This window comes from Phaseolus vulgaris, unplaced genomic scaffold (assembly GCF_000499845.2).
Source record: "Phaseolus vulgaris cultivar G19833 unplaced genomic scaffold, P. vulgaris v2.0 scaffold_13, whole genome shotgun sequence".
NCBI classification, from domain to species: Eukaryota; Viridiplantae; Streptophyta; class Magnoliopsida; order Fabales; family Fabaceae; genus Phaseolus; species Phaseolus vulgaris.
In genome coordinates, this window is record NW_027174082.1 from 581,072 (window position 1) to 606,899 (window position 25,828).

General features: G+C 35.0%; 1 protein-coding gene across 1 annotated transcript in view; it reads right to left on the reverse strand.

Annotated features, from left to right (window-relative positions):
- Positions 1–1,792: 1,792 nt before the first annotated feature.
- LOC137816903 (probable plastidic glucose transporter 1) overlaps positions 1,793–25,828 on the reverse strand; it is a 31,272-nt gene continuing 7,236 nt past the window's right edge. The window contains exons 2-11 of the mRNA XM_068620074.1: positions 25,324–25,524; positions 13,846–13,945; positions 13,213–13,325; positions 7,556–7,649; positions 7,322–7,478; positions 6,886–7,032; positions 6,721–6,794; positions 5,566–5,654; positions 2,354–2,468; positions 1,793–2,245 (exon numbers count right to left, since the gene is read on the reverse strand). Coding sequence (XP_068476175.1) covers positions 2,063–2,245; positions 2,354–2,468; positions 5,566–5,654; positions 6,721–6,794; positions 6,886–7,032; positions 7,322–7,478; positions 7,556–7,649; positions 13,213–13,325; positions 13,846–13,945; positions 25,324–25,524 — 1,273 coding nt within the window. The 3' untranslated portion in view covers positions 1,793–2,062. The remainder of the gene's footprint in view (positions 2,246–2,353; positions 2,469–5,565; positions 5,655–6,720; positions 6,795–6,885; positions 7,033–7,321; positions 7,479–7,555; positions 7,650–13,212; positions 13,326–13,845; positions 13,946–25,323; positions 25,525–25,828) is intronic.

The window sequence follows — 25,828 nt, forward strand, 5'->3', positions numbered from 1 at the left end:
AACCGATTGATTTTTCGTGAGGTTTGAAAAAGATTCTGAAAAGCTAAAGTTTTTGCTTTGTGGGTTAAAACCCAAACCTGATTTCCCAAAAACACACTGTTGACATGCTAAAACATTCTCAAAGTTTGATTTCCTTTTCGAAAGAATATCAATAGTTTTCACAAGATATACAACTTTTTCTTAAAGGGTTTTACAATTTTTACAACAATTTGAATCACAATTGCAAGAGGAGATTTTATAAATCATTTCAAGATTTTTGAAATCAACATTTGTATTACTCAAAACAATTTGTCTTATGCACCACAGTTCATAGTTCATACCACAGAACAATGGTGGTTTGTTTAAACAGGCACATTCCCCAAAAGAAAACTTTTCAGCCATTAAAAGGATTTAGAATCAAAACTTGAATAACTTTCAAGAACCTCGCTCTTGATACCAATTTTTAGAATTGATGACTTAAACAAGAGGGGGGAGGGGGTGAATTGTTTTATGAAAGGTTTTCACAAATGATAACTAAGAATAATTTCTTTAATGAATTATAGAAAGAAGAATTAGAGAGGCCAAAAGAAATAAGCTAATAAAACTATTATCAGGAAAACAATCGATTAAAACTTCGATATAACCGCCATTTTATATTTCAGAGACAAAAGCAAGTATAAGTAGTTTGTAAAGTAGAAATATCAATCGGTTGAAATATGAAATAACCGGTTGATTATGACAGCAAAACAAATATCAAACAGATTATAATAGAGTGATTCACACACAAAGTTTATACAGGTTCACTCAACCCCTGAGCTACATCCAGTCCTCAGTCAAACCACTGAGTATTCCATTATGTAACCAATCACAGTTTACAACAACACACCACAAAGAGGTGACTTTGAATCCCAAAAAGCCTACTCACCCTCTTTACACCAGCATACACCTCAAGCCAGAATCACACTGACTTTACAGGATTTTACATACACTTTTACAATATCAGAATTCAATTACAAGAAACTAAGGGTAGAAAACACCTGGATTACAAAAACCAGAAACCTTATGATCAGTTCTTGAACCACAACAAAGCTTAAAAGCAATCTTGCTAATCTTGGAAAACTTCTTTCACAAACAGATTGTAATCTCTCTCTTTTTTTAATCTCAAATCTGAGTGTAAAAACTTCTCTCTTTCATTCGTATTAATCATTTGAAAGAAGGCTATATTTATAGCATTTGAAATTTAGCCGTTTAAGGCAACAAAACAAAGTCAAATCAATTTTGATCTCATTTAAAATAGTTGAAACAGGTTTTAAAAAAACTGTTAGCACAACACTCATTTAACCGGTTGAAACCACGATTTAACCGGTTGAATGAGTTAGGTAGTTATAAAACCAATTAAAAAAAAAAACAGTTTCAAAACCTCATTGCCAGCTAAGTGACAAATAATCGATTATCTCGACAATTCAACTGGTTGTTTTCTCTTTGCATGGAAAAACACTTTGTTTCTTTTAAAACTGATTGATCAATCTTTGTATAGGAATTATAACTGATCTTAACATAGATTCTAAACAACCTAATCTAAACCCAAACCCAGAAAACAGCACAGCTTCAGGCTTCATGTGGATTTGATTCATCAAAGCTCCCATCTTCAACACAAAGTGTTTATATCACCAAAGTATTCATAAACTACATAGGCATACACACCTAAAAAAAATAAAAAATCCTTGTGTTCGTCTATAACTACCACTTCGACCTAATCATCTCTCACAAGGTACGATCTCAACAAAAAGTTACATAGAAAACACAAGATAGGTAAGCTGTCAATAATTTATGGATAATATAATATACATATACAAATCATGATCTCAAACAAATAAATTCACATAAAATCAAATATATCTCATCGATTTCTAAGCAATTTTGGTCTTAAAACCTCTGCTCCAAGACTTGTATTATGTTGTTTATATTACATCATGATATCAGTCTTCAAACATCTTGGTATCAGTTAAGCTGATACTGATGCTTAACCCCAAAATAAAACCTTCCCAAATAAATGGATTGGTGCACCATAAGATTCATTGGTTCAAGCTTTCACATTTAAGGATCGTTCAATTTCTTCTAAAGACCGACCCTTTGTTTCTACTATGAAGTAATAGGAAAATGTTGCAGCTGACAGGGAAACTGCTCCAAAGCTGGCATATATAGGTGCAACTCCAAATTTCTCCACTAACTCAAGGAAGAATAACCCCACCACAAAATTGCACACCTAGATATAAAGGACAAATTAAAATAAGAAGCCAGAAAAATTCCATCACATTTACCAACTAAATTGACATGAAAAAGCTTTCAATGGAGGAAAGGTTTCAATACACACCCAATGGGTAGAAAAACTGAATCCCATGATTTTCCCTCGTGTCCTAGTACTGCTAAGCTCTGATATAATGATGCCAGTTACGGGTCCAGCGCCAATTGCAAAAGAGAATATATACCTGTGGAATAATATAAAGGAAAAATGCTCCTTCCTTGCGTCAATCTTCTAGAAAATATAAAATACTAGGAACATCTTCAAGCTATCATCTACTTTCATGTTAATAAATAATAAAGGAATTATGCTAACTTTTAAAGTAAAGGCATTTTAAATGTGATTATTGAATTAGGCAAAACATCATCATATTTCATTACCTAATAGTGTCAATTGCTTAATGTTGCAATTCTATAATAATGTTCTCGTGCGTGAATATTGTATATAGAGCAGTTGAAAACTGACTCCTTGGTTATTAGTGATTAGGAGAAAATTATTTCATGATTAGTGCAGATTCCGTTTTCCATTTTTTATGACAAATTTGATATCTTTTGGTGATTTGATTTGTATAGCTTTAATTATCTATTATTTCTTGCTTTATCTATTAGATTGTAAATTTAGACTTGTAATCACATTTGTAAATACATTCAGAGATATATTCAATCTTTTTCTTTTAACTTGGCATCAAAGCTCCCGATCTTGGGAGTCTTTGCTTCTGCAATTTTTCCGGGCAGCTTTCATTCCTGTAACCTTTTTTCTAGGTAGACTTCATTGCTGCAACCTTCATTGCTACAACCTTTTTTTCGTTGACCACCCACTGCCGCTGGAAAAATTATTTTCCTGCGAGTTTTGTGAACCGGATCACTAACATTAGAACCGAATTTCACCGATCTCCAAAGCTCATTCGTTTTTGAGCTCTCATGGACTCCCTTCGACATCCAGCTCTTGTTCCTTAACCATGAATGGTAAGCATTCTAGCTTCTTATCCTTTAATGCTTAGCACTGAGAATATCTGGATTATAGACTCTGGTGCTACTAACCATATGACACCTCATTCCTTTTATTTTTCACCATACACTGCTTTATCTAGAAACCAACATATTATTGTTACTAATGATTCCAATATCCCCGTTATTGGTTGTGGTAACATCCACCTTCCTTTATTTTAAAAATATGTGTTTCATGTTTCAAAACTACTAATAACCTGTTGTCTATTCATAAGCTTACCCAAAATTTAAATTGTGCAATGATATTTTTCCATTCCCATTGTGTTTTCCAGGATCTTGCCAGAAAGAAGACGATTGGAATTACTAAAGAGCAGAGCGGGTTATACTACTTACTGCATGACCAAGACGTCTGTGTTGAAGCCATATATGAGAGAGAGGATCAGAGTCTGGCTGAACATTAGAAGTGAGTGTTTGCATTCTGGCACACTTTTTATTTCCTTCATGCTATAAGTAGTATAACCCGCCTGCTCTTTAGCAATTCCAATCGTCTTCCCTTTGACAATCTTGAAATACACAATGGGAATGAAAAAATACCACTGCACAATTTAAATCTTGGGCAACCTTATGAATAAACAAGAGGTTATTAGATAGTTTGGAAACATGAAACAGATTTTTTAAAAGAAAGGAAGGTTGAAAGTGGATGTTACGAACCACAACCAGTAACGGGGATATTGGAACCATTAGCAATAATAATATTTTGGTTACCAAATAAAGCAGTGTAGGATGAAAAATAAGAGAAATGAGGTGTCATATGGTCCATAACATCAGAGTCTATAATCCAAATATTCTCAGTACCAGAAACATTAAAGGATAAGAAGCTAGAACTTTTACCACTTATGGTAAGGAACAAGAGCTAAATGTCTTACTAAGGGAGTCCATGAGAGCTCAAAACCGACTGAGCTTTGCAGATTGGCGAAATCCGACTCTAATGGTAAAGGTCTTGTTCACAAAACTCGTTGGAATTTTTTTCCGGTGGCAGTCAACAGTGGTTGGTGGTCAACGACGGTAGTCTATAGTCACCAAAAGATATCAAATATGTCCTAATAAATAGAAAATGGAATCTGCACTAATTATGGAATAATTATATCCTAATCACACAACAATGTATATATTAAACGTCATGACATAGAAATTTGATAAGGTAACTGGGGATGTTACTTGTCCTGATATTGCCTTTGTAGTCATTGTGGTGAGTCAATTTCTTAATCTCCTTGTATAGATCATTGGAATGCAATTATTCATATATTGAAGTACATTAAAGGTTCTCCTGGAAAAGGTTTGCTATATGGTCACAATAACCATACTAAAGTTGTATGTTATTCAGACATTGATTGGCCGGGATCTCTTTCTGATAGAAGATCTACTAATGAATATTGTGTTTCCATTGGTGATACTTTGATCTCTTGGAAAAGCAAGAATCAAAATGTTATGGCGAGATCTAGTGCAAAAACAGGATATAAGGTTAAGGCCTCAACTACTTGTGAGTTTATTTGGCTTAAACAGTTACTTAAAAAATTGCAATTTGGAGAGGTCACTAAAATGACACACTTATATGTGATAATCAGGATGTTCTTCATGTTATCTCAAATCCCATCTTTCAGGAAAGGACCAAAAATATTGAGATTGATTACCATTTTATTCGAAAAGATATTGTAACTGGAGGCATCAAGACTGAGTTTTTTAATTCGAATAATCAATTAGCAGATATTTTCACTAAATATTTATAGGGACCTAAAATTGATTATATTTGTAACAAGCCTAGTACATACGATTTATATGCACCAGTCTGAGTGGTAGTGTTAGATGTAATGGGCTTAACCGATATATTTTGTATTATTTGTATCTATGAATATATAACCCTATGAGTTCAGTATACAGAAGGGATTAATCCTATATCTCTTTTTACTTTATGTTAACAATCACATATGATTTATATGCTCTAGCTTAAGAGAGTGTTATAATTATAGAAATAATGCATAGATCATATATAATTAGGAATATTTTTTTATAATTTGTTATAATCAGAAATATCTAGATCATATATATCAAATCATTACTATTAGAGGATATCATATCTCCTTTATTTATTGTATTGATTTGTTTTCTCAATAGAGATAAAGCACCCGTCCCGTCTCAATCACACGGTTTTAGTTCAACGTCTCTCTATTTCCTATAGCATCGAGTAATTGTCACCTAAGTTTTATTGTGGATAAAAAAGCTAGGTTGATTTTGCTAAGACATATGGCACTAGACTCATAGCAACAAGTAAATGCTTACATAATAGTTCCTAGTATTGATAAGTTGTTGCTGAGTCGCTCGTCCAATGGACAGATGATAGCAGAGGACACAAGAAACATTGAAATTGCCTACAAAGATGCACAAGTGAAATTCATCGGTGATAATATTGGGAGAAAAACTACACTATTTGAAAAAATATAAAAGAGCTCAGTGTGTGTGATGTGATACGAACTTGTAATCATAGCCCTGTTTTGTTGATAAAACAGTTAACCTTTTCAGGAGAGATCATAGCAGAGAGTAGGAGAAGATACACTTAGAAAATGTGAAAAACAGAAACAAAAGGGACAGCTGTCTCCTTTCCCTCGTCACATTTTATGTTAGGAATATCTTTAAACAAAAAGAAAAAGATAATAGAATCCTAACAAAGAACAACACAATGACACAACAAGAGAGTAAAAAACTGTGTAACTTCTGTATTGATTATCAACCATACTCTTTCAAGAACAAAGGTATACAAAATATACGCCCAAAAGGAGAGCACTCTCCCTTTCTCAATGGAAAAAAACCAGTAAAACAAAAAAATCACCAATCACCCCGCACTAAAGAGAAAGAAATCCTACTTAACAAAAATAACTAACCTCTTGACCCAGTCAACTATTATTTATAATGAACCTTCCTCTTTTTTTCTTTCTATAATAAACCTGTAGAGGTTTTTTCTATTTTAGATGCTCCTTAAATTCATTCCTAACATTTTCTTTGCCTGACTACTGGGACAGTCCGTCTACTCATTGCCATATTAACTTTCAGTGACGCTCCTCAGTATGAATATTCCCTTAATTTCCCTTAGTTTTACCTTCCTCTAATCCCTCATTGCCACCTGTTGCCATTGTTATTTTTCTCCCCCTTAACCAAATTGTTTCCTTTCTTTCTCTTTTGCACTATTAGACCTTCATTATTTATAGTTGGGCCAACAGGGCCTTCTCCTATAAATGGTAATGGGCAGATCACTATCTGTCCAACTTACAAGCGTTGAAGGGGAAACACTCGGAGAGTTTTCTCTGCAAACCGTTGTTATTTATTGAATTAAATCTATCTCTTCTTTCATATTCTTGATTCTTAGTTTGTAACAGATGTCTCCTTTTGTTCACAGATAATTACAAATCATGAAGTTATGAACATTCTTTACACACTTACCATTCCTAGGTAGCTTCCTATTAGAAGTTTCTGTCTCCCTTCCCTATCAATTAAGTATAATGCACAAAGTGCACCTGAAGAGAAAAAAAAGATAAGAGCAATCAGAATCAGATTTCGAGAAGAAATTTATATCCATAAGAATGCTAAGTAGAGAAGACTTCAAACCTGCAAAGTTAGTAAGCCCAACAAACAAGCTTGCTAAAGCACTACTTTCAACTCCAACTTCTTGAAAGGTCAATGATGAAAAATAAAGAACTCCATTAATGCCAGCAAACTGCTGCAATACAAAAAGAGCACCTCCAATAAAGGCAACTGCAATCACACAAGAAAATCCACAGCAAATTTTATACATCCAAGTTTCAAGTAGCAAGCACAAGTAATGATCATAAATATGTAATTGTGTATAAAAGAAGAAAGTTATGTTTTATGGAGCTAAATTCATTCCCCTCTTCAATTGAAACTATTACTTTTATGTGCTTATATTTCTCTTGACTTGGTACTCATATCAATTAGGCTACTAGGACAGGGTAAAGAATAATTTTCCAAGCAGTGAATGCTGCCTACTATCTAATAGTAACAGCCAAAACCACCTTTACACAACCTCTAGAATGTGGCTTCTCCAAGATCTCTGACCATCTGCTGTCTGAATCGCCACTATCATCCTTGCTGACTGACTGAAATTCCTCAATTGCGCTATCAACTTCGGATGCCCCCCAAAGCTCACATATTACTGTTTTAGCATCATTTATTCTCCCAGCCTGAGCAGAAATGTTAAAAGCTGTATAAACTGTGGAAAAGTTTGTACTTATAAGTCAAGCAAATAATAAGCTCCTACCTTGCAAAGCCACCGTGGACTATCAACAGTAAACTGCATACCAATTGCAACCAGAATACCTGGGATGCTAGCAATATACAGCATTGTCCTCCACCTGAAATATGTTTTGCTGGTTCAAAATATACATTATTTGGAAAACAATTTTCATTTTTTGAAGACTAAACATATAATTGATGGAAGAATCAACGTGAATTTGCATGTGCAGACTTGATTTCATTCAACCATAGAAAAGTATGTTCCTCTTACATTAAGTTCAAAATACATTATTGAACTCTAGATGAATCCAAAGGCCATTGTTACCAAACAATATTTTCACGGAGCTCTTTATAATGCTGCAAAACAAGGCTCTGAGCCTTGGCCGCTGGCTCTACATCGTTGAAGTCCAATCTGAAATAACAGAAAACAGGGACCTATCAGCAAGCGCACTCATCTTTCACGGATGAATTTGGGTATTTACTCATTTTTAGGGTCAAAATATCTTTTCCCTGAATAGTAACCCCTTTCCTAAGTTTGGCATCAAGTAATAAAGAATTGACTCAACTGCTTGCATTGTTTTTCTATTCAATGAAACATAAACTGACTAACCACACTAATTGCATAGGCCATCTCTGGTCTTGTTTGTGATAGATAAAGGGTTTTCCTACCTCACTAATTGTGTAGGCAATGTCTAGCCTCTTCACTTCAAATTCTACGCAGCTTGTGTATTTCTTAATTTGGGAATATTGAGAATGTCCTAATGTAAACTGGATTTTAATCCAAGGACAAAAAGAAACACTCATACAGGTTTGGATTTGAATTTTTTATCTTCCACAAGAGTATTCGGTTCCATAAGGGCTGTTACGGGTGAGGCAAGGGATCCTTTATCCCATTTACTGATATGCTTGGCTGAGGAGTTGTTGAACAAAAGTGTTACAAAGCTTACAGAAATACGGAACCGTACTAGAATGGCAGGATCAAAATCTCTCAATGTCCCTAGTCATACTCTCTATTGAGTTAGGACAAAAAGAATTATTGAGTTACAAGAAGATATTGTAATCATTACGAATGTGGTAGTGTAATGTACTAGAGATCTTTGTAATCATTACTCTACGACTCATGTACTATTTTTAAATTCAATCAGTTAAACAAATATCTTTTTCCTCTCAGATACCTAATCCTTTTCAAGCTAGTATCAGAGCTCTCGATTTTAGGGCTCTACTTTTGCATCTTATTCTTTGACACCTTAGCTGCACTTCCTTTTATGGTTGCCTGAAATACCCATCTCTCTTTTTTTTTGGGTTGCCGAAAGTGCTTCCAAGTTGTGATTGTCACCGCTTTTAAACTTCATTGTCCGCATCTCCACCATTGTCACCACCAATACCCTATTCTCATTAGTGACTCTATTTTGGCCATCAACCATAATAGGAGATTCGCTGCCCTTCAACCTACCTATTGTCGAAGTAATGCAACCAATAAAGAGTCCACATACTCACACCAATAGTTTCCCTTTTCGCACATAGAACGCAAGCGTTGTTGCTAAGCAATGTTGATCTTCCACATTTTCCTGATTATAATCATCTTAATGGTCAAAATTATCCTCCAGTGGGCTCAATTTCTTAGACACACAATTAAGAGTATGGTTAGGCTTAACCATGTTGAAAGAGAGCCATATCCCAAGAGAACACTAACTTTCAAATTTGGGACAATGATGACAACCAGACTATCACATAACTATGGTGATTCATGACTCCTGTTGAATGTAATGGGCTTAGCCCATAGCTTATGTTATTTTGTTATTGATTCTGTTATTATTTTCATCAATAAGTAAACATCCCTAAGCGTGTATAAATTTAGGATTGATATCTCTTATGTAAACTACACACTTAGAGCCAATCCTGAATTATGTGCAATACTGATGACGAACTTATTATCACACACCAAACCCATAGGAGCTTCATATTTTATTTTGAGATCATCGAGTATGATCTTCATCAATAATAGTTCACAAACCCCTTGAGCCATACTCTAAATTCTGCTTTGCACTTGATCTTGCAACTGCATTTTGTTTCTTGCTCCTCCATGTCACCAGATTTCCACCCAGGAACATGCAATAGCTTATGGTGGATCTCTTATCAACAATTGATCCTGCGTAGTCAGCATCAGTATATATTTTCATGGATAAGTTTTCCCCTTTTTTGAATAACAATGCTTTCCCTGGAGAGACTTTTAAGTACTGAAAAATTCTATTTAATGCTTGCAAGTGTCTTTCTCTTGAATCATGCGTGAATTGGCTAATCACACTAACTGCATAAGCTATGTCTGGCCTAGTGTGTGATAGATAAATGAGTTTTCCCACAAGTTTTTGATATTGTGTCTTCTCCACCTTTGGATTTTCCTCATCACTCCCAATCCCATGATTTTGCTCTATTGGCACTTCAGTGGTCTTGCAACCCAACTTATCAGTCTCTTTGAGGAGATCAAGGATGTATTTTCTTTGAGAAATAAAGATGCTCTGTCTAGAGTAAGAAACCTCTATCGCAAGGAAGTACTTCAGCTTCCAAGATCCTTCATCTCAAATTGAGCAACTAGTCTCTCCTTCAAAGTTTATTTTTCAATCTCATCATCACCTATAATAATCATATCATCTACATAGACCAAAAGTAGGGTGAGTTTACCATTCAAAGAATGTTTTATAAACAGAGTATGGTCACCTTGGCTTTGTTGGTACCCCAAAGATACCATAGCTTGAGTAAACCTTCCATACCAAGCACGATGTGATTGTTTAAGATCATATAGAGCCTTCTTTTAGTCAGCCCACCTTATTCGCTTCATTAATAGCACCATAACCAGGTAGAATCTCCATGTATACTTTTTCCTCCAAGCTTTCATGCAAGAAGGCATTTTTAACATCAAATTAATGCATCGCCCAACCAAAGTGTGTTGTCAGGGAGAGAATAATCCTGACTGTATTCATTTTTGCAATTGGAGCAAAAGTCTCCTCATAATCTATCCCATAGGTCTGAGTATACCCTTTTGCAACCAACCTTGCTTTATACTGATCCAGTGTGCTATCAGACTTACACTTAACTGTGTATATCCACCTACAACCCACTGCTTTCTTATCCTTTGGTCTCTCTACAATCTACCAAGTCTCAATCCTTTCTAATACGCTCATTTCTTCATTCATGGCTTGAATCCAATTCTCATCTTTTAAGGCTTCTTGTACTGATGTAGGGATTCTGATAGAATCAATAGCTGAAAGAAAACTTGGGTGTTGTATAGAAAGTTTTTCTATAGACACAATTTGGGATATAGGATATTTGGCACAAGATCTTTTTTTTTTCTCAAGGAAATAGGTAAATCATTTAGGTTAGGTTCAAAAGAAGTATTTAAGGTGTCCTCAAGAGTCTCATAGGTATGGGTTCTTACCTCCGGTTTGGACAATTGAAGTTGTTGTTCGACCAGGACGGGTTCTTGTTGCTTCACTGATATTGTTTTCCAAAATATATGTCCTCATTATTCTTTGATGGTAATAATGATGGCGTAAGGTCTTTGTCATCCTCCCTAAGAATGTAATCCTGCAACAAAGAAACAGGTGGCAACTCCAGAACCTAAGATTCTTGAATACTATCCCCATGAAACTGAGAACTAGTAAAGAAAGACTTTGTTTCATGAAAAGTAACATCCTTGGAAACATAGATTTTATGACTTTGAGGGTGATAACATTTGTACCCCTATTTGTTGGGGGCATAACCGATGAAGACACATTTGATGGCGCGAGGATCTAACTTACCCCAATAAGGACTATGAACATGGAGAAAGCAGGACAACTAAAGACACGATTTTGAAGACTAGTCAACACAGGAATAGAATGATAGAATGTGGTCATAAGCTGAATAAGAGTCACACTCTCTAGAACCCGAGAGGGTAATCTATTAATCAAATAAGTGGCAGTCAGAACTGCTTCCCCAGTAAGATCTAGGAACAGACGTTTGGAAAAGTAAAACTCTAGTAATCTTAAGAAGATGACGATTTTTCCTTTCAGCAAGTTAATTCATGTTGAGGAGTGTCCACACAAGTTAATAAATGAACAACTCCATTTTCCTGAAGGAACTTGGAAAAGTTTTGGTTCACATGTTCTCTTTCATTATCAGAATGCAATCTCTTAATTGGACTTTCACATTGTGTTCTAACCATTTTGTAAAAATTTACAAACAAGTGAAAAATTCAGACTTATCTTTCACGAGGAATATCTAGGTAACCCAAGTACAATCATCAATAAATGAAACAAACCATTTTGATTCGAGATGTTAGGAATAGGTGAAGGTCCCCATACATCTGAATGAATAAGATCAAAAGGTTTAGAACTTTTATTACCATTGGGAAGAAAAGTTGTCTGATGGTGTTTAGCAAACTGACAAACATCACAATGAAAAGACTCAGCAGACACTTTTGTATATAAAAGAGGAAATAAGAACTTTAGGGTACTAAATTGAGGATGACCAAGACGTCTGTGTTGAAGCCATATCTGAGAGGATGGGTCATACGAGTCTTGCCAAGATGCAGTAGCTTGTTCCAAGTTTGTCTAATTTATCACGTTTACTGTGTGAGTCGTGTCAGTTAGGGAAACACATTTGTAATTCTTTTCCTAGTACTGTCTCACAACATGTTTCATCTCCTTTTGCCTTAGTTTGCTCTGAAATTTGGGGAGCAAGTCGTATTAAGTCTAATTTAGGATTTCAGTATTTTGTTACTTTAATTGATGATTATTCAAAATGTACTTGGGGGTTTTTAATGAAAAACCGTTATGAGTTGTTTTCTATATTTCAAATCTTTGACAATGAAATCAAACTTCATGTGCCTATACACCTCAACAAAAAGGGATAGTTGTGCGCAAGAATAGACATCTTGTTCAAACAACTGTACTATTTTAATCCATGGTGAGGTAACTCAGCGTTTTTTGGGTGATGTTGTTCTTAGTGCATGTTATTTCATTAATCCAAATGACCTGCTCCACCCCTTACGTCCCAAAGTTTTTGGGTCCACATGTTTTGTTCATAATTTTAGTCCTGGTCTTGATAAATCATCTCCTAGGTCACAGAAATGTGTCTTTTTGGGGTTCACTTGATCGTAAAAAGGATATAAATGTTTCTCATTTTCTCTTAACTGCCATTATAGATATTGTTAGATATTATAGATATTGTTAGATATTAAGATATTGTTAGATATTATAGATATTATTAGATATTTTTATCTATGTAATGGGCTTAGCCCATATTTTTTTGTATGTTTTTTCTCTTTATAAACATAACTATATGTGTGTTCAATATACACAAGGAATTTATCCTAAATGAAAATAAGAGTTTTTGTTTTCTTCCCCTAAATCGTTGAAGTTAGGCTCACAACAAAAATATAGAATCAGTCTAATTAATCCTAATATCCACCATTACTATATTCACAAGGATTCTAAAAAGAAGTGATGAGGTTCTAATCAATGGACAATTTCAGTCAAAAAAGCTCATGATATTATACCTCAATTTCTCTTGTTAACATTCAGCAATTTTACACTCCATGTAAAACTATGCTCCTCAACCAATTTAACATGAAAATGCATGTCAAAATTGAGATTTAAATACCAAACACATGAATCTATAAGGAAAAAATACAAAGAAACTCACCAGTGTAGATCATTCTCAGAAGGTATTCCAAGAATTAGTGAAGTAATAATGCCAAGGCAAGTGCCAATTTGACATAAAGACCCTAGGGCACCTCTATATTTTGTTGGGGCTACCTGCACCACATGATAGCAAAGAAACATGAGTGAGAAAGACTTGTTTTTTTTTTGTTTTAAAATTAGTTAGTACAAACCATTTTCATTAGAAATATGAATATACTTTCAACATGGAAGGGGAGATGTAAAGTATAATTACAAATAGAAATAAATAATAACAATTAAGGATTGGCCTGCTTGTTTTCAATATAACAAATAAATAATGTTAAAGGTAATAAAGAGAGATAGAGGAAGAAAGGTAGTCTGATCTTATTTCTTAACGATCAAATCAAAGTATTATAGGCTCAATACATCTATCACAATGACAACTATATAACTAAGAATATTAACAGCCTATAGTCATTTATGTAACTGACTCAATTACTTTGTTAAGAACTAATCTCCCAAGAGACAGTTGAATAACACCTCTTCCATTAGGAAAAACATCACCGGAGTTTGGCGTTAAGTGTAGACTGTACAGATAAGGTAAGACAACAAGAAAATGATTATGTACAAAGCAAAAGTTGATAACAACATGTACCTCAGATATATATATTGGAACAAGAACTGTATTCACACCTATACCAAGACCAACAAGAAATCTTCCCCCAATTATCTCATTCAAGGAATGAGCTTGTGCACTGTCAAAAATTAGAACATGTATGTTAACAGTAAGCCTTTAAGCAAAGGACCTACAATTTCACATAAAAAAAGCTTGCAATTTGTGGGCAATATGCATTGATGATCAAAATATTGGAAAAGTCAATCATGTTATAATATAAATCATTTATACTTAAGAAATCAAGTTTTCAACAAACAGTTAAAAATAGTAGCTAATAATGCTATAATAGAGTAACTTTACACACTAGATGCTTTTCAACACGAGAAATAAGTTTGGGCATTTAGGTTAGCTCTAGAAAGTTTAATTATGAGAAACATGTTTGATACTGGATAGTCATTGACCACACATACCAATTGGCAAATAGTTAGAAATTTTATCTTAGCTTGAGAAAATACAAGCTTTTTCTTTTCTTTTTTCTCTATATAACTCATGGAAAAAGTCAAGTGAAAAAAATAAACTATATTCAGTTCAGCTAGAGAAGACATGAGAAATTTAGGAAAGAGAGAAGAATGAGCAAAAACCATGTATTGTTGAGATATCATGAATGCTTTAGTTATATTGAGAGAATGGAAACAATAAATAAATATTGAAGATTTAATGTCCTTTACTAATAAAGATATAATACGAAAATAAATAAAAATGTTCCTAATAATAGATATATAATCTAGATATACTTCATTATATAAGATATGCTCCTTATTTCTATAATTATTGTTGAAAGAAATAGATGAAATATATTTCTGAGGTGTTTTACAAATGTGATTACAATCTCTATTTATAGACTGTTTTACAACCTAAGTAAGGAAAGAAATAATAGGTAATGAAAGCCAGAAATAATGGGTGTTTACAGTTGTACAAATCAAATAAAATAAAATCACTAACAAATCTGTCATAATAAATATATAATGGAATCTGCACTTAATTATAACATAATTCTCCTGATTGCGCAATACTCAACCCCATAAAACCGGCTCATGAGGTTGAGGTTTGCACCCACTTATATATAATGAAATGCTCTAATCTCTAGTCGATGTGGGATCTCCGACACACCCCCTCACGCCGAGACTGCCAACTCGTGCGTGCGATTATATATTATGGTTGGTCCGATAGTGGCCCGATAGCGGGTGGCACGATAGGCCCAACACAAACACTCGCTAGGATGGGCTCGAAATGGCTCTGATACCATATTACAAAGTGGACTTTAAGCCTAACTCAACCCCATAAAACCGGCTCATGAGGTTGAGGTTTGCACCCACTTATATACAATGAAATGCTCTAATCTCTAGTTGATGTGGGATCTCCAAATATATTTCTGAGATATCTTACAAATGTGATTACAGTCTTTATTTATAGACTGTTTTACAACCTAATCAAAGAAAGATATAATAGGCAATGAAAGCCAGAAATAATGAGTGTTTAAAGCTGTACAAATCAAATAAAATCAAATCACTAACAAATCTGTCCTAATAAATATAAAATGGAATCTGGACTTAATTATAACATAATTCTCCTGATTATGCAACACTCACCCTCAAGCTGGTGAATGTTTATCTATCATTACCAACTTGCAAGTAAGATCTTCAAATTGTTTTGTGGGAAGTCCCTTAGTAAACATATCTGCCAATTGGAGTCTTGAAGGGATGTACTCAGTGGCTATAAGACCATCATCCAATTTCTCTTTAATAAAGTGTCGGTCTATCTCTACGTGCGTTGTTCGATCATGTTGAACCAGATTGTGTGCAATACTGATAGCGGACTTATTATCACATGCCAAACCCATAGGAGCTTCATATTTTATTTTTAGGTCATCAAGTATGATCTTCATCCATAAGAGTTCACACACCCCTTGAGCCATGGCTCTAAATTCTGCCTCTGCACTTGATCTTGCAACTACATTTTGCTTCTTGCTCCTCCATGTCACCAGATTTCCACCCAAGAACATGCAGTAGCCTGTGGTGGATCTCCTATCAACAATCGATCCTGCATAGTCAGCATCAGTATATACTTTCATGGATAAGTTTTCCCCCTTTTTGAATAGCAATCCTTTTCCTGGAGAGGCTTTTAAGTACTGAATAATTTTATCTACTGCCTGCAAGTGTCTTTCTCTTGGATCATGCATAAATTGACTAACCACACCGACTGTATAGGTTATATCTGGCCTAGGGTGTGAAAGATAAATGAGTTTTCCCACAAGTCTTTGATATTGTGTCTTCTCCACTTTTGGGTTTTCCTCATCATTCCCAATCCTATGATTTTGCTCTATTGGCACTCCAGTGGGCTTACAACCCAACTTACCAATCTCTTTGGGAAGATCAAGGATGTATTTCCTTTGAGAAATAAAGATGCCCTGTCTCAAGTAAGCAACCTCTATCCCAAGGAAGTACTTCAGCTTCCCAAGATCCTTCATTTCAAATTGAGCAGCTAGTCTCTCCCTCAAATTTTGTTTTTCAATCTCATCATCACCTGTAATAATCATATCATCTACATAGACCAAAAGTAGAGTGAGTTTACCATTCTGGGAATGTTTTATAAACAGAGTATGGTCACCTTGGCTTTGTCGGTACCCCAAAGATACCATAGCTTGAGTAAACCTTCCAAACCAAGCACGAGGTGATTGTTTAATACCATATAGGGTCTTCTTAAGTCTGCACGCCTTATTCCCTTCATTAACAATACCATAACCAGGTGGAATCTCCATGTATACTTCTTCCTCCAAGCTTCCATGCAAAAAGGCATTTTTAACATCAAATTGATGCATTGCCCAACCAAAGTGTGCTGCCAGGGAGAGAATAATCCTGATGGTATTCATTTTTGCCACTGGAGCAAAAGTCTCCTCATAATCGATCTCATAGGTTTGAGTGTACCCTTTTGCAACCAACCTTGCTTTATACCGATCCAGTGTGCCATCAGACTTATACTTAACTGTGTATATCCACCTACAACCCACTGCTTTCTTATCTTTTGGTCTCTCTACAATCTCCCAAGTCTCATTCCTTTCTAACGCGCTCATTTCTTCATTCATGGCTCGAATCCAGTTCTCATCTTTTAAGGCTTCTTGTACCGATGTAGGGATTTTGATAGAATCAATAGCTGAAAGAAAACTCTGGTGCTGCATAGAAAGTTTTTCTGTAGACACAAATTGGGATATAGGATATTTGGAACAAGATCTTTTTTCTTTTCTCAAGGAAATAGGTAAATCATTTAGGTTAGGTTCAAAAGCAGTATTTAAGGTGTCCTCAAGAGTCTCACTGGTATGAGTTCTTACCTCCGGTTCAGACAATTAAAGTTGCTGTTCGACCAGGACGGGTTCTTGTTGCCTTTGTTGATATTGTTTTCCAAAATATTTGTCTTCATTATTCTTCTCTGGTAATGATGTTGGTGCAGGGTCTTTGTCATCCTCCCTAAGAACGAAATCCTACAACAAAGGAAAAGGTGGCAACTCAAGGTCCTCAGCTTCTTGAATACTCTCCCCCTGAAGCTGAGAACTAGGAAAGAAAGACTCTGTTTCATGGAAGGTGACATCTTTGGAAATATAAACTTTAAGACTTTGAGGATGATAACATTTGTACCCCTTTTTGTTGGGGGCATAACCGATGAAGACACATTTGATGGCACGAGGATCTAACTTACCCCGATAAGGACTATTAACATGGACAAAAGTAGGACAACCAAAGACACGATTCTGAAGACTATTCAACATGGGAATAGAAGGATAGAATGTGGTCATAACCTGAATAGGAGTAACACCCTCTAGAACCCGAGGGGGTAATCTATTAATCAAATAAGTGGCAGTCAGGACTGCTTCCCCCCAGTAAGATCTAGGAACAGATGTTTGGAAAAGTAAAGCTCGAGTAACCTCAAGGAGATGACGATTTTTCCTTTCAGCAACCCCATTTTGTTGAGGAGTGTCCACACAGGTTAATTCATGAACAACTCCATTTTCCTAAAGGAACTTGGAAAGGTTTTGGTTCACATATTCTCTTCCATAATCAGAACGCAATCTCTTAATTGGACTTTCAAATTGTGTTTGAATCATTCTGTAAAACTTTACAAACAAGTGAAAAACTTCAGACTTATCTTTCATGAGGAATATCCAAGTAACCCGAGTACAATCATCAATAAATGAAACAAACCATTTTGCACCCGAGATATTAGGAATAGGTGAAGGTCCCCATACATCTGAATGAATAAGATCAAAAGGTTTAGAACTTTTATTACCATTGGGAGGAAAAGTTGTCCGATGGTGTTTAGCAAACTGACAAACATCACAATGAAATGACTCAGCAGACACTTTTGTAAATAAAACAGGAAATAAGGACTTTAGGGTACTAAATGGAGGATGACCAAGACGTCTGTGTTGAAGCCATATCTGAGAGGATGACCAAGATTCACGACCTTGCTGAAGATTAGAAGTGTGTGCCTGTAGTCTAGCACCCTATGTTACTTTCTTCATGCTGTAAATAATATAACCCGCCCTGCTCTTTAGCAATTCGAATAGTCTTCCCTGTGGCAAGATCCTGAAAAACACAATGGGAAGGGAAAAATACCACTGCACAATTTAAATCTTGGGTAATCTTTTGAATAGACAAGAGGTTATTGGATAGTTTGGGAACATGAAGCACATTTTTTAAAGGAAATGAAGGTTGAAGGTGAATGTTACCACGACCATTAATGGGGGTAGTGGAACCATTAGCAACAGTAATATATGGCTTACCGGATAAAGTAGTGTAGGATGAAAAAGAAGAGGAATGAGGTGTCATATGATCAGTAGCATCAGAGTCTATAATCCAGATATTTTCAGTACTAGAAGCATTAAAGGATAAAAAACTAGAACTCTTATCACTCATAGTAAAGGAACAATAGCTAGATGGCTTACTAAGGGAGTCCATGAGAGTTCAAAACCAACTGAGTTTTTCAGATTGGCAAAATTTGATCCTGTTCACACAAAAAAAAAAAAATCCGCCGGAAAAATTTTCCGGTGGCGGTTTCCGGCGGCCGACGGCGGTTTCCGGCGAGCGACGACAATGGTGGTCTGCGGTGGTCAATGGCGGTGGCAGTAACTGTCAATGGCGCAAGGTGGTGGTGGTGGTCAATGGAGAAAGAATAAGGAAGATAGAAAGTTGCAGCAATGAAGGCTGTCCAAAAAAAAAAATAATTGCAACAATGAAGGCTGTGAAGGAAAATGATTACAGCAATGAATGCTGTCAAGGAAAATGATTACAGCAATTAAGGCTAAAAAAAAAAATTGCGGAAGCAGAGTCTCTTAGATCAGGAGCTCTGATACCAAGTGGATAGAAATAGATAAAATATATTTCTGAGATATCTTACAAATGTGATTACAGTCTCTATTTATAGACTGTTTTACAACCTAATTAAAGAAAGAAATAATAGGCAATGAAAGCCAGAAATAATGAGTGTTTAAAGCTGTACAAATCAAATAAAATCAAATCACTAACCAATCTGTCCTAATAAATATAAAATGGAATCTGGACTTAATTATAACATAATTCTCCTGATTATGCAACATCCCCCTTAAGTTGGTGAATGTATATCTATCATTCCCAACTTGCAAGTAAGATCTTCAAATCGTTTTGTGGGAAGTCCCTTAGTAAACATATCTACCAATTGGAGTGTTGAAGGGATGTATTCGGTGACTATAAGACCATCATCCAACTTCTCTTTAATAAAGTGTCAGTCTATCTCTACGTGCTTTGTTCGATCATGTTGAACCGGATTGCGTGCCATACTGATAGCAGACTTATTATCACACGCCAAGCCCATAGGAGCTTCATATTTTATTTTTAGGTCATCAAGTATGATCTTCATCCATAAGAGTTCACACACCCCTTGAGCCATGACTCTAAATTCTACCTCTGTACTTGATCTTGCAACTACATTTTGCTTCTTGCTCCTCCATGTCACCAGATTTCCACCCAAGAACGTGCAGTAGCCTGTGGTGGATTTCCTATCAACAATTGATCTTGGATAATTAGCATCAGTATATACTTTCATGGATAAGTTTTCCCTCTTTTTTAATAGCAATCCTTTTCCTGGAGAGGCTTTTAAGTACTGAATAATTCTATCTACTGCCTGCAAGTGTCTTTCTCTTGGATCATGCATAAATTGGCTAACCACACTAACTACACAGGCTATGTCTGGCCTATTGTGTGATAGATAAATGAGTTTTCCCACAAGTTTTTGATATTGTGTCTTCTCCACTTTTGGGTTTTCCTCATCATTCTCAATCCTATGATTTTGCTCTTTTGACACTTCAGTGGTCTTACAACCCAACTTACCAGTCTCTTTGAGAAGATCAAGGATGTATTTCCTTTAAAAAATAAAGATACGGTTTGCACCCACTTATATACAATGAAATGTCTTCATCTCTAGTCGATGTGGGATCTCCAACACACCCCCTCATGCCGAGAGTGACAACTTGTGCATGGGATAACATATTATGGGTGGTCCGATAACGGTCCGATAGCGGGTGACACGATAAGCCCAACAAACACACGCTAGGATAGGATCGAAATGACTCTGATACCAAGTTGAAAGAAATAGATGAAATATATTTCTGAGGTGTTTTACAAATGTGATTACAGTCTCTACTTATAGACTGTTTTACAACCTAATTAAAGAAAGAAATAATAGGTAATGAAAGCCAGAAATAATGGGTGTTTAAAGTTGTACAAATAAAATAAAATAAAATCACTAACAAATATGTCCTAATAAATATAGAATGGAATCTGCACTTAATTATAACATAATTCTCCTGATTATGCAACAATTATAACACTCCACTCAAGTTGGAACATGTTGAATGTAACGAGCTTAGCCCATAGTTTCTATTATTTTATCATTTTGTTATTATTTCCATCTATAAATAAACAATCATATGTGTGTATTTGACACGAGTTATTAATCCTATATTTGTTTTTTTATTTTTAATGTGATATTAGAGTCTTTTAAAGCTTATCCTATTGTGAATTTGTTGGGCTTATCAGGTCATCCGCTTTTGGACCGCTATCGGATCACACATAAATATAGCATCTCATGCACAAGTTGGTAGCCTCAATGTGAGGGAGCTATGTTGGAGATCCCACATCGACTAGAGATTAAGACATTTCATAGTATATAAGTGCGTGCGAATTTCACTTTATGGAGTCGGTGTTGTAAGTTGAAAGAAGAAGATTGAATATATTTCTGAATGTGCTTACAAATGTGATTACAGTTTAAATTTATAGACTATTTACAACCTAATTAAGAAAAAAAATAATAAGTAATTAAAGCAATAAATAATATACAATTAAAGCTATGCAAATCAAATCAAATCAATTCACCAAAACATATCAAATTTTTCCTAATAAATAAAAAACAAAATATGCATTAATTATGGAATAATTATCTTCTAATTATGCAACACTCCCCCTACAAGTGGCTTTCTCTTGGATCAAATATACATTCACCAGCTTGATAAACACCCTTATGTGTATATTTTACACAAAGGATATCAATCCTATATTTATTTTTGTTAGATATTATGAGATACTATAGATATTGTTTGATATTTCTATTTATGTAATGGGTTTAGCCCATTTTTTTTTTCTATATAAACATAATCCTATGTGTTCAATATACACAAGGGATTTACCCTATTTTTTTTTGTTCTTTTAATATGGTATCAAAGTTATTTAAAGTCTATCTTAGCGAGAGTTTGTTGAGCCTATCGTGCCACCCGCTATTGGACCACCCATAAGATATAGTCTCACACATGAGTTGGTAGCCTCGACGTGAGAGGGTGTGTTGGAGATCTCACATAGACTAGTAATTAGAGCATTTCATAGTATATAAGTGAGTACAAACCTTACCTTATAAGTCGGTTTTATGAAGTTGAATTAGACTTAAAGTCGACTTCTTAATATGGTATCTAGAGCATAGGGTTAGGGTTCAATTTTTGTTGGTGAACCCACTATTCACTGGAATTTTCCAGCCACCGCCTCGCCAGAGCCGCTGTCAGACTCTCACCGGAGCCTTCATCGTTGCTACTGCCGCCAATTGGTCGGTGACTGGATCTATCCTTATCATCTATGTCTTCTTCTGCTGCCTCTTTCGTTGTCACTATAACGGATCCGTCTATTTATACTAATTATGTCAATGTTCATCTCTCCATTGACAAATTGGATAAAACCAATTATGACACTTGGGCTTCAGATATTAAATTATGACTTAGAAGTCAAGCTTATGTTGACCATCTTACTCGTCCCTATGTTGCTGAAAATGAGGTTTCCCGTTGGTTGAAAAATGATGCTCAATTATGCATTGCTATCAAATTTACCTTTCACTCATCTCTAAAACAATTTTTTCGTAACTATATGACATGTTGAGAAGTTTGGGAACAAGCAAAATTATTATACACCAATGATATTCAACGTCTTTATGGTGGGTCTCACAGTTGTAGCTCCCAAACGCCATGATGGTACAATGGTGAAATATTTGAGTAAACTTCATGCTCTTCTTCATGATTTTAATGAGTTATTGCCACTGCCTCCACTCCTTCTCAAGAACTTTGAGCAAAGATCCAAATTCTTCATGTTATTGGGATTACATGGCCTTTATGATTATTCTCATGTTCATGATCAAATTTTTGGATCTCCTATTGTGTCCAATTTTTCTTCCACTTGTTCTACCCTTCTACGTGTGCCAGATAAACACACCATTGATATACTCGCCCTCATAAGCCGGGCAAAGGGCATCACAAGTGTGACCATTATGACAAACTTGACCACAAAATTGACAGATGTTATGCCTTACATGGTCCTCCTCCTAAATCTGTTGCGGTTGCCCAAACTCCTTTTGCGCAACCTTCTACCGTGGACCATACTTCATTAGATACCCTAGGCAAGCCTGCTATTTTCAATGAATTTCTTAAATGGTATGAGGATCCTCAAAACCCTGGTTCCACTACTTCTGTTGCACATTCAAGTACATCTTTTGTTGGCCTCACTCACTCTACTTCCCATGGCCTTTGGGTTCTAGATTCAGGTGCCACATATCACATTATTGGTAATCAATATTTTTTCTCTTCCCGGTCTACTATGGGTTATTTACCTTCAGTTACCGTGACCAATGAATATAGGGTACCATCACATGGTGTTGGTACTATTAATCTTTTTCCTTCTTTATCTGTGATAATGTTCTTTATGTCTTTGGGTCTCCATTTAACTTATTATCCATTAGTCGTCTCACTCGTTCCATTGATTGTGTTATTTCTTTTACTAAAGATTATGTTTCTTTATAGGACCGGAGTTCGGGACAGATGATTGACACCGAATGTGAGTCTCATGGACTTTATCAACTACAAATCTTTGCAAATGTTGGCGTGATTATAGATTCTCCTTTTCTCATTCATGCTCCCTTGGGTCATCCTAGTCTTGCCAAGATGCAACAAATTGTTCCATGTTTGTCTATTGTGAGTCATGTCAGTTAGGGAAACACATTCGTAGTTCTTTTCCTAGTGGTGTCTCACGTGTTTCATCTCCCTTTGCCTTAGTTTACTCTGACATTTGGAGACCAAGTCATATTAAGTTTAACTTAGGATTTCAGTATTTTGTTACTTTTATTGATGATTATTCAAGATGTACTTGGGTGTTTTTAATGAAATACCGTTCTGAGTTGTTTTCTATATTTCAAATATTTTACAATGAAATTAAAAATCAATTTGGAATTTCCATTCGAATTTTGCATAGTGATAATGGACGTGAGTATCTTTCTCATTCTTTTGAAAAATTTATGGTTACTCATGGTATTCTTCATCAAACATCATGTGCTTATACACCTCAACAAAATGGGGTAGCTGAGCAAAAGAAAAGACATCTTGTTGAAACAACTCGTATTATTTTAATCCATGGTGATGTTCCTCAGTGTTTTTGGGGTGACGTTGTTCTTAGCATGACCCTTTTCACTCCTTACCTCCCAAAGCATTTGGGTTCACATGCTTTGTTTATAATTTTAGTCTTGGTCTTCATAAATTATCTTCTAGGTCACACAAATGTGTTTTTTTAGGGTTCAATAGATCACACAAATGTGTTTCTCACCTTCTCTGAACTGTTATTTTATTTCAGCAGATGTCACCTTCAGTGAATCTTCCCTTGACTTTAAATCTTGTCCTTCTCCTTCTATGTCTTCATCTAATTAGGTTAATATTCCTCTTGTTGTGCCTAGTGCATATAAAGATTCACCACCGCCACCAACTCTTCAGGTGTATAGGCATCATCAAACTATAGGAGAAGAGAGAGACATTGAGATGAAATTGTGTACTTCTAAGACAACACATGTTTTATTTATACAACAAAATTGAATCAATACAATAAATATAGGATATTTGATTTCCTCTAATAATAAAGATATGATACTAGAAGAAATAAAAATGTTTCCAATAATACATATATAATCTAGATATTCTTTACTAGATAAGATTTTTTCCTTATTTCTATAATTATAATTATTATAATAAATAAAAAGCAATGCACCAATTTTACCTATCAATATATTGGATTTTGGAACAAAAGCTTTTGTCACATTAAATAAATTTCAATCCTTTCCCATTTAAGATAGCTAAACTTTAATTATGAGAAATTTTAGAAATGCATAAGGCCAACAACCAATAAGATAGTGGTTGTCAAACAACTACAGTCTACCACTTTCAGATAGATGAATGAAACCAAGATACAGGAGCTCTATTAGGCGAAATCTAGCAAAAGTCGTTGACATCTAGAAGGAAATTAGAAAAAATGAAAAGAGAGCTCGATTTGGAACTGTGATTCTTTTTTTAACATGCCCAAATTTTTATTTAATATTCTCTAAAATTAGCAATGTTGTTTTGTTACATATTACTGCACATGACAAATTTTAAATCTGATCGACTATACAAAATAGAAGGTGCCATAACATTGTTGTAAGTTTATGTTCAAATTAACTTATTTTGGGGACAACAAGCTCGTAATCAAAAGCTAAGGGAGACAGCTGTTGAAAGATAAAATGAAAATGCAATTATTTCTCGACAAAACTGGCCCTTACCAAACAAGCACTAAGTAGGGCTTTTGATTTCTACTAAAACAAACATTAGGAAAATAGTTTAAACCCTATAAAACAAGAGTCGTTACTTTATGAAGCATAGGACATCTATGTAAAAAAACTATGCATCTTAAAACCATGTAAAAATTAATCAGTTTTGAAAATCATATTATAAGAAGCTTCTATTGTCTAGAAACTTGAGTCTGTAGAGAGTTAGCTAGTTAAAAGGATTCATTCTCAAAATCTTTATATAAAAGCAAGACAATGTCAAGGTCCACACGAAGAGAGGAAGATATTGATAATTTCATTAACCATATACACTACCTTATTATTGCCCCAAGGATTAAGGGTATGCTATCAATCTGAAATGTGAGCCGACAACCAAGTTTGTCTACCAATGAACCAGAGCTTATGCTCCCTATAAATGCACCAGCAATAAATATACTAACCACGAGTCCCTCAATGAAAGTGTTTCCTTCAAAACCAAGCTCCCGAGCAATGGAAACAATAGGACCATTCATGACTCTGCAAAAATATGTAATCAAGTTTGAAATTATTCAAACTTCACAAGAAGCTAGAAACTGAAACCCAGTCACCATATAAATTTAAAAACTCATCATGCTATTTTGAACCTATCACATAAAAGATTAGCAAATACTTGGCTACAACATAATTTGTCCACATTAATTATCTATTCTGGCTTTAAGAGATGGAATACCATTCTAGCTTTTACTTCCACAACCTCAATGGAATGGAACACATTCAACTAGCTTTACAGAATTTTGATTAGAACTATTAAACCTAGTTCTAATTTACTCTCAACTTAAAA